The sequence below is a fragment of the Ambystoma mexicanum genome, chromosome 2p (assembly GCF_040938575.1).
Source record: "Ambystoma mexicanum isolate Mex_15411 chromosome 2p, UKY_AmexF1_1, whole genome shotgun sequence".
In the NCBI taxonomy this organism is placed as follows: domain Eukaryota; kingdom Metazoa; phylum Chordata; class Amphibia; order Caudata; family Ambystomatidae; genus Ambystoma; species Ambystoma mexicanum.
The window spans coordinates 1,376,417,751-1,376,430,915 of record NC_090923.1 but is presented as its reverse complement, the minus strand read 5'-3'; the positions used below and the strand labels follow the sequence as shown (position 1 = coordinate 1,376,430,915).

General features: G+C 43.3%; 1 protein-coding gene across 1 annotated transcript in view; it reads left to right on the top strand.

Moving 5' to 3' along the window:
- The window catches only part of LOC138567510 (LITAF domain-containing protein-like), a 174,375-nt gene extending 164,025 nt beyond the window's left edge, over positions 1 to 10,350 (top strand). Inside the window, exon 5 of the mRNA XM_069645776.1 lies at positions 9,616 to 10,350. Within this exon, the coding sequence (XP_069501877.1) occupies positions 9,616 to 9,724 (109 nt within the window). The 3' untranslated portion in view covers positions 9,725 to 10,350. The remainder of the gene's footprint in view (positions 1 to 9,615) is intronic.
- Positions 10,351 to 13,165: the final 2,815 nt, after the last annotated feature.

The following is a 13,165-nucleotide window of genomic DNA, read 5'->3' as shown; positions in this document are numbered from 1 at the left end:
CTTCGGCTGGTTTCTGTAAAAAGGTGGGTGGGCATATTAAGGGTGGACTGGGAATCAAGAGGCCCTGGGAAAATATTTCAAAGTGGCCCCATATAACACATTTTCAGCAAGCCCAACCCTTTTCCTATGAGAACGTGGAAATAAAGTAGATTACCACACAAAAGGGGTGCAAAAGGCTACCGAGAAATCTCCAGAGTTCCCTATAGGTCAGTCCTCCCTTGGGGCACTCTCAAGATACAGCAAGGCACACAGATGCAATCTCAATAAATAAAAAGGTTCAAAGGTTCCCGCCGAGCGCTTGCCTGGCATAGCTGCCTTATATCGCCTGTCCTGTACAATAAGCCGTGCCCTTGTGTATTACCTCCCAGCGAATGCGTCAGGTTGGTGCATGACTCCTGCCCCAGCGCATAGAAATAATTTGCTTATGCTGAGTCTGAAGTCCCTATTTGAGATCACTGCCCTTATGCTTTCCTGGGATGCAATAAAGTTAGGGCCAGGCAAAGCTTGCAAGCTCTTGAGTGGAGTTGGTGAGAGGCTCCTGTGAAAGGCCGGGGAAGATGGTTGCATTGTCTGCATCATTCAGAGCTGGAGGTGCAGCAGTGATTTGGGGGAATGTTTAATGGCCCCATTCAGTCAATTTAAGGCCCATCATATGTCTGACAAACAAGAATCCTAATGAAGACAACCTAATGTCCTAGCACCTTTTTTCTAGAATTAAAGGCAATTTTCTGACTGAAGATCAGGGCTTTGAAGTAACATTTTCTTTGACTGAAACCAAATTGCTTCAACAGTAATTTGTAGATTTTCATAACCAAATGCAATTGCCGGAGAAATTGACCTTGCCCAATCAATGTTCCCTCTAAGCTGTGCGCATGTGCGCTTGCCCAGCTTCCTTCTGTGTGCCGCTCAGAAGAATTTTAGTAGCGCGCACACAAAATGTACACCAATTCAAAAAGATTTAGGAAGACACAAGTCACAGCAGGCAACTAATATTTGCTTTCTCCCAAAAGTATGCTAAATTGGACTAACTAGTCTTGATATCCTATTCTAGCCTATTTTCATTATCCTACTATGCAAGCTTGAACTTAAAAACCAAAAAATCCTAAAAACAGAATGCATCTACAAGAGGCTTAAAACGAATATGAAAAAGTGGCTCCACAAACAAAAGATATAGCTAAAATATGCCTGCGCACATTACCCAAATAAGCTTCCTCCACACCCATGACTCCTATACTTGACTCTACCACACTTACACCTTATGACTCATTTCCGCCCTCGGCCACATTCAGATATTACCAGATAACTGTGACTATGCCTACCTTGGCTCTGCAAATGGTTACCAGACATGTACCTACATCCACTTGTTTTCTGTTTGTTATAATAGCAAAAGCGTCACCCAGACTATGTAACCCAACCTTCAGATCAAATGTCGAATACTGACTGTAAGTAAGCAGGCTACTTGGATGTGCAACCTCATCCCATGCTTCCTAGTGTTTGTACGTGTGCCACACAAGCACTTTGTAGTGCCCCCATGCAAATTAATGCATCATAAAACTCCAATATTAATTTACCCTCTAAAGATTGAGTGGGCTAATGTCATGTCATGTGCAGTGTCTCCTACTTTTGCGTTGCTAGCATTACCCTATAAGAAGTGGAGAGCAACATTGCAACATCATTTACTTGGCCTGCAAGGAATAATGGGTATGGACTATGCCTGGCATTATTTGTATATATTATGGCAATAGATATTCAGATAACTACAATGGTTTTTACACAATCTGCATCCTTTCAAAGTTTTCAGAGTTCCATGGGGCATAGACCTTAGCTTATTGTATGGTAATTCGCTGCTATACAAAAACAGTTTAACTGAGCACTTGAATAATCCTCCCAACAATTTAAAGGTGGGGTATGTTGCAAAAAATGTTGTATTTACTTCATAGTAATTGTGCACATGCCGATTCATGACATTTTCTTAAACTACACATAATGTCATGATGAGGCTTTAAATATGTTTTTCTTGCAAGTATTGTGGGTATGCAAATATCCAATTAGTGTTTTACTACTACAATCCCTCACTTTTTACTGAGCCCCGCCAACTATACCCAACTAATACTGGAGGCTAGCACAGGAGCCAGGGGCAGGTACAGGTGAAAGGGCACAGGGGAACACTCCTTGGTGAAGAACAAATCAGCAACTTTCAAATACCAAATCAGATGTTTTGGCAGTACAGTGCAGTGAAGGAAATAAGTTTGTTTCCTAAAGGATAGGGCACTCTAGTAACAGTCTAGGAAACTGCACCTTCTGTTTCTTTCAATTCTTAGCTGCTCATGGCTTTTCAATATAATCATGTGCTGGCATTTATTTCCTCTAGCATCCCCATGCATCTTGTTGAAATGATATCCATACATTTCAGAAAAGGGGTCTTTAGTTAAAGAAGAAGACACTGAATCTGTTGTACTTGTGAGCATTGCTGCTATTGACATAGAAGGCAAATATGTAATTTTCTTCAACAGGGCTTTCTAAAATATTTGACAACCACATCAGTGATAAGCAATATATTTGATTTTTGTATTTATTTCAAAGGTATTAAACACTTTCTGCATTGTTTCTGAGCTGTGTCTACAAATGAATAGCCACAACTAAACCTATTGTTTATCCTGAGCATACAAAGCTTTTTTGTGCATACACTTTTTTTCTATGCACTGGAGTACTTTTGGTAGGTAGTATGCCATATCATGTAAACAATTTTTTTTTTTTTATTTTTTTTTTTTACTATATGGGTTTGGAAATAATTGTTGTAAGATGCACCTTTTACGTGAATTTGTAAAGAATTACAGTGGTTGGGAAGGGGAAATACCCTTCCAAACTTTGTAGCTCACGAAGTACGCATGCTCACCAAGTGGCTTACCTCGTTATTCTGTTGCGCACATGTGAGCACATGGGGAAAAAAAGGTGCGCACGAAATCTAACCATTCCCGCACTTAGGGAAAAATAATTATTCCTCTCTACGGCAATCATTCCCAAGATTCAGTGGCCATTAATACCACCTATAAACACATACACACTTGGATGGTACATAATAGATTGGCTCTTAATGGCAAAACTGAAATTCTGATTGTCGGTTCTGCTTCTAAAATACGAAATCTGGACACTGCATACAGCTCCTTTCAAATTGTACACTGTACACTGACAACCCTTTACAAAGTTAAGACACTGGGAGTAGTGCTTGACAAAGAGTTTACCATGAAAGCCCACATTCGCAGCTTGGTCTCAAGCACTTCCTGCTACATCAAACTCCTGGCCCAAATCAGACCATTACTTGACTCCTCCAAATGTGCTACCCTGGCTCACGCCATCATTGGCTCTCATCTTCACTACTGTTCTAGCCTGCTTCTGGGCACAGGGAAAGGGGAACTTAATCGTCTTTAGGTGTTGTGAAACAATGCTGTTCGGGTGGTCAAGTGTTTGCGAAAATCCGATCATGTGTCAGCTGCTAGGAGATCCCTCCATTGATTGCCCATTGATAAGTGGTCAACCTCAGGACTTTGTGCGTCCCCATTTCTGTTTGTATGGGAAAAGTCCTCTTTACCTTTCCAACCAGCTCTCATGACTCCCAAATAGGTGGCCCCTAAGATCGAACAACTCTTGCTTGCTGCCCCCCTCCCTCCAAGGTCAAACTGTCATTAGTATCAGAAGGGTTTATTTCTGGGGCTGGGCCACGTTTGTGGAATGCCCTACCTCTGGACTTTAGGGCTTGCTCCTCTATTGCTGTTCAAGCACATATTTCAAAAAGGGTAGCAGGCGCTCCTCTCCAGAAAGAACATGGCATGATAACCTGTTCTGAGATGAGAGTTTGCAGCACACGCTTTTTGCTCACTGTACCTTTCACAGATGGGAAATAACCATTTGCATATTAGTCTTTGTCCCGCCCACATGGGCAGTACATCACCGAAATGCTACGGCAATTCGTCTCTGAACAAGAGTACCAACAGCAACCCCATACACGTGTTTCAGCCTTGTTGGGCCTCATCAGTGCGGTGAAGCTGTGCCTCTCTGAGCACAGTGAGCAGGGAGTCCACGTCTGGTTGCCACCAGGTAACTCAGGGTGACCAACTCCAAGTTCCTTGCAAATATTTCAAAAAAGGTAACAGGCGCTTTTCTCCAGAAAGAACATGGCATGAGAACCTGTTCTGAGATGAGTTTGCAGCCTACGCCTTTTGCTCACTGTACCTTTCACAGATGGGAAATATCCATTTGCATATCAGTCTTTGTCCCACCCACATGGGCAGTCCAGCATAGACTGATGACTATTCTGTAATTAAGCCGCCTCCTGCTATCGACCGCTTGTCCTCCCTTGCCTGACTGCTTTTTGTTTTTTGTTTGTCTACACCTGTCCCCGTGCCTCTATGTCTATGGGCTTTGTCCTGACGCTTTATAAATAAAATAAATGAATAAGTCCTCTAGATTCTATGGCTAGAAGAGGAGCCAAGGAGGGTGCAAAGGACTGGTACCTGACAGGGGACTAGACCGTGGGAATTGACACTGGGGGAAAGCGAGGGGGGGAGGCCTAGGGGGGGCCCTTTAAAGTAAGGGGGTTGGCGGAATTAAAAGGGGGGCATAAGCTTGGACACAAGCCAGGCACTGGGGGAGTGAGGAGGGATATAAAAAGAAGGGAGGTGAATGAGTGAACATGCAAGGGGAGGAGGAGAGAATGAAGGGGAAGATGAATTTCTAAATTGGTCATTAGGCCTGCACGGGGCAGAGATAACCATCAGGGACATTGAAGTACACCTGAGGGATTAGTTCACCCTTGCATTAGTATTGACCGGGGTTGAACGTGGGCCGGGTCTCTGTTACCCTTGAGGCAATTCATAGGATATTGGGCCCAGACAGGTTGGGTTGGGGCAGGAGAGGGCGGGCGGATAAGGTGCACACGAGGGTAAGGCGCACGTGAGGTGATGGGGTTGACCTGCAGAGAGCAGGATAAGAGAATGGCATGGATTCCATGTTTCTACGGCTTATCATGGCAGCAATATACGCTCGGAGGGAATGGCGATTTATAATTCTTTCACATAATATATGGGGCCTAAACACCCCAATGAAATGGAGAAATGTAGAAACGCAGATTAGAAGGGGACAGGCAGATGTTATGCTACAAGAGATGCATATTCGATGATCTGATAGGTCTGTTTACTTCAGTAAAGCTTGCAAATACACCAAGCTAATGCAAAAGGGACAACCTCTAGAGTCCTAACGGGTATTAGAGATAGAGATTCCTTCAGGGCCAAGGTGACACATACACAAATGGATCCACAGGGTAGATACATTTTTCTTCTGGTAATATTGGGACATAGGACGTTTGATGATGGGAACAATATATACGCTCCCAACTCCAGGCGGAATGGGTTCATGCGAGTGGTAATGATGAAACTGGAGAAATTTGTGGTAGGAGAGGTAATCTTGGCAGGGGACTTTAACCTGACCTTGGACTTGGGGAAAGATGGGAGTGGGGGGGGCAAATACCTGGGGACCGGGGCCGTCTGCGGCTCTGCAGTAATACTTTGCCAACTTGGCCTTAAGAGATTTACGGAGAGCAAAGAAGGAGACTAGAGTGTTACACCTGCTTTTCTCACGTGCACAAGACATTTTCCAGAATCTACTATGTATGGGGACACTGGGCGTGCTCGGGTCCTTGAAAGAAATGGAAATAATGTGATTACTCTATTCGACCATGCCCCTGTTAGGTTGACGACGAAAGGATGGAGACAAGGCTGCGGGTTATGGGCCTGGACGCTTCCAAGGGAAGTACTCCATGATGCGGTGCAAGTGGAAAGGTTGGAGGAAAAATGTACTTCAAAATAAACCCCACTCAAGAGGTCCCAATGGAGAACCTCTGGGATGCCTTTAAGGTAGTGATGCGTGGGGAGATCGTAGCAATCAAAACTCAGAAGAGCAGGATGCAGGATCGAATGGAGAAGGAGATGGAACCCCAATTGTCAGTGGCCCAGAAGGAGCTAGTACAGAAAAGGACAAGGGAGAGCTATAAGAAAATGAAAGTCAGCTAGAGTTGATGCGTACAGGAAGAGCAAAGAAATCCATGCTTGACCTCCAACAACACAATCACATCAAAGCTAACCGAGCGGATAGACTATTGGCGAGGCAACTGAAAAGGCCGACTTTGAATCGATCAATTCAGAGTTTAAAGCAGAAACAGGGGAGATATTAGAATCATTTGCAGCATTCTATAGTGAATTATCCGACAGCAATCAAGCTATTCCTCACTGACTGAAAATGCCGAAACTGGGCCATGTAGCTAGATGCTGGACAAAGACATAGTAGAGGAGGAAGTGGAATCCATGATCAAAGCACTCACACGTAACAAGGCACCAGGACCGGACGGAATCCCGACAGCCTTTTATAAAACATTCAATAAAAAACGTACCACCATTGTCATGCAGTTATTTAATTCGTTTAGACAGATGGAGGGAATTGCATCTTCAATGACCGAGGTGAAAGTAATCGTGTTTGGGAAGCCCAATAAAGATTTAACATTATGTGGCTCATACCGGCCGATAGCGCTGCTAAATATAGATGCCAAAATATATACAGGAATTTTGGCAGTGAGACTTAAAGCACTCCTCCCCTCAGTGATGGGACCAGATCAGTCGGGTTTAATAATGGGACGTCAAACATGGGACAACACGATGAGAATAATACACCTAATTGAAAAAGTGACAATCCAACAGATTGTTGCAGTGCTAAGTCTCCTTGGACGCCGAAAAGGTTTTTGACCACTTGGAATGGTCCTTTCTATTCGCTACAATGGTGCATATGGGGTTTGGTCCTAAATGTATACTAATGGTGAGAACTAATTATAATCCTCTGAGCCTATCCATTAACTCCCAACTATATAGGAGCATACAAATTGAAAGAGGCACCAGGTAGGGGTGTCTGTTGTCCCCCCCCCCCCTGCTTTATGCAATTTAATTAGAAAGCCTTATAACCTCCATTCGGCAGAATCGATGGATACAAGGTATCCCCTTTGGCGGTGAGGAACACAAACGACTGTGGCATACAACATGCTGATGTCCCTTGTAGAACCTGAAAGATTGATACATTAATGGCATTAATATTCGAGATAAGCGATGTGGAAAATTGTCAGGCCTCAAAGTGAGCATGACGAAATCTGAATTATTGGGTCTTGGTCTATCAGATATGCAAATCAAGACATTGCATACCTACTCCCCTTTGCTTATAGTATGCTAAATTTAGGGGTGACATTGATGCTCAGCTATATGACCTGAATTACTCAGGGGTGCAAAATCTGATATGGGAGAACTTAGATGGACCCCCCTTAGAATCTCGTGGCTAGGACGAATAGCTTCGGTCAAGATGCTGACCTTGCCAAGACTATTGTATGTCTTTCAGACACTTCTGATTCCAGTTCCCCAGGTCTTCTTCAAAATGGCCAATAAACTGATATCAAAATGTAAATGGCAGAATAAAAACCCTAGAATCGCCTTAAAAACCCTAATGGCACTAAGACATATGAGGGGGGATGGGATTACCAAATCTTTACAAATATTATGAGGTGGCACAACTACAGGTGATCAGGGAATGCCTAATTGGTAATAGAGGCAAAATATGGGCTAGGATGGATAGAGCAGTCACAGGGACTCCCTTCAAAGGTTTACTCTGGCTATGGGAAAAGCAGAGACCCCTCAGTGTGACACTTACTATGGTACTAAAGACTACCTGTGATATATGGGATCACTTGCTGGCGAAGGGTGGTCTTCCCACATGCCCATCCCCATTTACTCCTCTTTCAGAATTCACAATTCCACCTGGGGATGTAGAAAGTTAGGAGATATGGTTTGAGAGAAAGAGATGGATACCTTTGAGGAATGTAAGCAGCACATTGGCCTGAGGGAAATAGATAGATTTGTATACAATCCACTACGACACTGGTTGATGAAACCTGAAATAAGACAGGCAGCAAATACTCTGCTGACCCCGTTTGAAACATTTAGAACTACACAATACGGAGATGAACAGCTGGTGTCAAAATGATACTCGATCCTACAGGAATCGGAGCCCCAACAGTCCTGGGCATATAGAACCAGATGGGAGGGCACCCTTGGGTAGGACATTGATACTGATATTTCATTTCTATTGCGCTCGTACACAAGTGTTTCAGAGCGCGACAAGGCAAGGGAGGGGAACAGGAGAGAACGCCTAGCCTCAAAACCTCCCTACCTACATACCTAATATCATTTTAGGGCAGTTTCCAAAAACGTCTCGGGAGGATAGCTCAGCGGCAACGTGCTCGCCTTGGAAGCAAGACGTCACAGAGCAACACGGGTTCGATCTCCGGGTCCGCGCTTAGAAACCTCTGGGTAATAAGCGTGTCATAAATAATCAATCAAATTGAGATTTCCATTATGGCATATTTTCAGACATGAGAACCTGGATACCAGCAATGCATCAGGGGAGCTAGAAATAACTGTTAGGGTACTGGGGACACCCCGCTTTATTCCAAATTTAAAAGAAAACTACTGGACGGATTTATGCCAAACCAACCAAGGATTTCCCTGAAGTGCTTTGTGCCTCACTTGTTTCTTATTTGGCACAAATCCGTCCAGCAATTTCTTTTTTTTTTTTTTTTTTTTTATTTTTTATTTTTTTATTTTTTATTTTTATTTATTTATTTTTGTTTAAATTTATTTTGGCCTTTGCACTTGAGGAAAGAGGTTCCCTGTGAGAGAATAAAAAAATGCACCTTTTATCTGTGAACTGTAACAGATTTGTAGGAAATGTTCCAGTTCTGGGGGGCTTGGGACTCAAATTACAAATGTTGCACTGATCCGTCCTATACATCAGAAATTAGCCATAAAATGATCACATTTCCTGTTGCTGATGGGTTTCACCATAACTATACGATGACTAGCATGGCCCTAGAATATAAAACTTAAAGAACCTTTCACTAACCTAAATATTCCACTGTTCTATCCAAATTAACAACTGGACATGTACATTTCTCCCCTGCTTGTTGCATTCAAACTCACTACAACAGTAACACAGCCTAAGGGGATTGCACTCATAGTAACCTTTTTTATTAAAACACATGCAGTTTGCAGCTGAGCTTGGAAAATCCGTTTTGGCTCCGGCTTGGGGGCATCAGAGAAGGCCTCCGATATCGGATCATTAAGGATGAAGTTTGACTCGGCGATCTAGCTCCTTTAAGCCAAGTTTGGCCAATAGGACAGTTGCACTGGAAGAAGCATGACCTACAAGGGTGTCACTCAGACTGGTGAGGACCTGAAGTGTGCAACCTTTCTGGGCTTCTCTGTTCTAGGGAAAATGGCCCAGCCTTGATCCCCTCTGCAATGCCAAGTTGGACGTTTGTTGCACTCTGCTTGATCAGAAGGCTGTGTGGAGCAGAGGTCTTCTGCACAGGATTCTGGCTGTCATTGAGGTCAAGATGTTATTGCAGCTTTGATCTGGCCATGCTGGCCAACCTGAGTAGAATACCTGTGCCGGTGTAGCCGTAGTGAGCTCGATTCTCAGTGGCGCCAGCTCTGTTAACTTGCCCATTTCTCCTTCTCTCTCTTTAAGGTTCTGGCTGGGGTGCTGCCTCATTCCCTTCTGCGTGGATTCCTGCAAGGATGTGGATCATTTCTGCCCAAACTGTAACCATCAAGTCTACAAATACAAACGGATGTAGCATGGACCACGTGTATTAAGAGCAATTCCAATCCTACCGTTGGCATTTACCAAAACGTCTGAATGGTTGGCGTGCCTTTTTATTGTGCGATGTGTATACTTCCAAGTCTATTTGTAAAATGTTATTAAAAAATGTAAATAATGATTCTTAAATACTTTGAATAAACTGTGATCTAATCCCTAGCACATGTGGTGAAGTTGCCAGCCATGACCAGTCTCTGGCAGCTTTACATTGCTGCTGCCCTCTTTGTCGCCACCTCACATTTCTATAGTATAGCATCCTAGTGCCACACTGCAAGTTGGGAAAAGTCCCCATCTATCTCTGCTCTAAGGAGCCTGTTTGCTAAAGCAAACCTAGGGCTGCACTCTCTGGGACCAACATGCTGTGCTGATGCATCAGGGGACTGGCTGCATTGCTACAACTGATGTTTTGTATCAGTTTTTTATTATTATTTGCATTCGTTTTCCTTTTCATTCACTTAAATACATTTAGGGCGATGCAATGTGCTCCGTGGGGAGTCTTATTTTTCCAAACCATGTCAATTGAACATTCCAGTGCTGTCTAAATGAACAAGTCGTTGGTTCTTATTTTTCTATAGATTGTTGATTAAAAACTCCTAAAACTAAGCTGAGCCATGCAATGTTTATTTCAGAGTGCAGGGGTCCCTTGTACGTTTGGCTCTACAGGAGACCATCTTTGTTGTGACCCCTCTTTGCATTGTATAGGCGAATACCTCAAGCAGACCATGCTCACCTTGGGAACAGAATAATGCTGTGCAACAAGTTCAATATCCTGGTCGTGGTTCAACGTTAATCGTCCTATGGTTGCTAAATTAAGTACTGTGAATGGCTAGTAATATTGACCCCCAATTATTACAGCACCTTGTCATGATTTATTAGGTGCTCACTATCCTCAGTGAGTTCTCCCCCTCACACACTGCCCCCCAAGCAAGGTGGAATGCACCCAAAGCGCTTATACAGAGTCAACTTTAGTGAGGCATCCAACCTTCTTGCACCACCCAGAAAATACCCTCTGTACCACCAATGAGCTAGGAACCATGCCGGTGAATAGTACGAATATTTATTTAATGTTTGACAAAGAATAATAAAACAAGCAAAACATCAGCCACCATCGCCATGATGCAACACAATATCACAATCTCAAATCCATTGCACCAATTGACTGACGTATTTCTAATGGACTTACATATTACAACACACAGGTAAAATTTAGAGATCGACAGTCATCAAATCATATCAATTTCACCCACAAACAATATGACTCACACAGTGATTGCTTAATCTGTTATCAAGCTCGATTCTCCCAGCAACCCCCAGCCGCAGGCATCAATTAGATATGACCCCTCTGATCTGGAGGCAAGGTACGGGGAGTGGGAATGCAATGGAAAAATCGTCCTGGCTTTTTATTAAAAGGTAGGGTTTGGCAAATGGACACAAAGAAAAAAAATAGATTTGGGCTTTTTATTTGAAAGGCAAAGTCAGGAAAGGAACTCGATGTGAAAATAGTTTCAGGCTTTTTATTTGCTTGAAATGCAGGGCCTTGGTATTTTGACTTGGGAAGCAAGTAAATAAATAGGAAATTTCGTTTTGCACACTCTACATTCACTTGAATGGCAGAGCTTTAGGTTAACTTAATTTGGGATTATGGACACCCACCTTTTGTACAGAAGACGGGGGTTTCTGAAAGTTATAGTCACCCAAGTACTTTATTGTCTATACCTTCTCTAGCACACTGGGCATAAACTTAGTTTCGAACTCTAACAACACTCATGTGATTTTTCTATATGGGAATTAATTGATGTGACTTCAATTCAATGCACTAAGGATCTACAAATTTCACCCCCTCCCCACAATTCAATGGAAAGGATTGAGGCAGGCAGTCCCAATTCAACTTAAATGGATAGGTTGATTTTTCTATAGTGGAATTAATTATGAGTTAGATTTAATAAAATGTGCCAAAGGTCTCCCAAGTTCCACCCCCTACCTGCCATGCAAGATGGAGATTAGGGCTGGCAGATTCCCCGCCACACTTTTGTTGGCATTTGGATTAATATCCTTACATGAGAGTCCTTGGTTATGGGGCACCAAGAGAAACATCAGGGCTCCTCTGAGAACAGCACCAATCTGGTCAAAGGCTTCAGTCCGGGGTTGTTCCCAGCACTCAGACTTCCTCTGGCTCCTCAAATGGCAGGCCCAGCTAGCTTCTAGATTTCCCAGTCTGTCTCCCATGCAATGTTTAAGGCCTTGGTAGCTCTCCCTGCCTCTCTGCTAGCTGTTCCTTGCAAGAGTCCAGAAGTAGACTACTTCCAGCAAGTGAGTTGGAGAGTCAAGGGAAAAATCAAGTTCTAAGAAAGTTCCCAAGAGTCAAAGGTCAAAGAAAATTCCCACTCAGATTGAAAACTGATCTTATATATGGCTGGTGACAATCCATTATCATAATTCCCACGCTGTGGATTGGCCAGCTCTCTCCCTCCGCCTCCCCAAACACACCTAATGCCTGCTGATAGGACAAGGAGTTGGGGGGCGGGGGTGTGAATGATGGAGGCAGAGGGAGGAGAAAGATTCATCATCCCAAAATGACAAGTGGCCTCAACATTTTTTCATTGTCCTTAAAAATCTAACATGGCAGCTACCTCAATTTTTCAGGTAACTGCAGGTACATATATATATATTTGAGCTCTAAATTTTTGGCAAGTCGGAAAATACTAATTATATTTTGGCACGTCTTTCCTGGGAGGAGCTACTGTTTTTATCGATTAACTCCTGAGCCGAAATAGTCACAACACTGGCCCTTCAAGATTCAACTTTTGTACTCTGGAGACCCCCGGCCGGCCGATAGAGCCGAGGTTTGCTCCGAAGTACTTTAAGACGAGATAGCTGCACCTTGAGATGGATGGGGGTGCAGATTTATTACTCCAACACCAATCAATAAGGACAACTCCATGGTTTGGCAAAGTGAGTCTGTTTAATGACATGGCAATCAGCAGTGATACGATAGTCCATCTTGCTTCAACTCCAATGAACTTCATACAAACAGTGACATTTATACTCAAAACTCGTCTTAATTGATGTGTTACACTTAAATGTTAACATGCAATTTTATCGGCTAGGAAAGGTAACTTTAATATAGGTACTATATCTGTATATGGTAACGGAGTGAGGTGCTTGAGTAAATACTGTCAGGTGGGCGTCTAAGCCCTTCCTTCAAAAATGACTACTGTAGACGTCACTAAAAGTACGAGTTCCCATTGGTTCTAACTGTAGGACCCTAGATTATTTGGTAGATTGTGATTGGGTTGGCAACAACCCCATGCATACATTTCCACTTTATTTAGCAGCACGCAGAATGGTCAGCCAGGTGCAGGGTGCCCCCTCAGCTACCCGGCCTTCCTCCAATTAAGGTTACAATCAATCATCACTT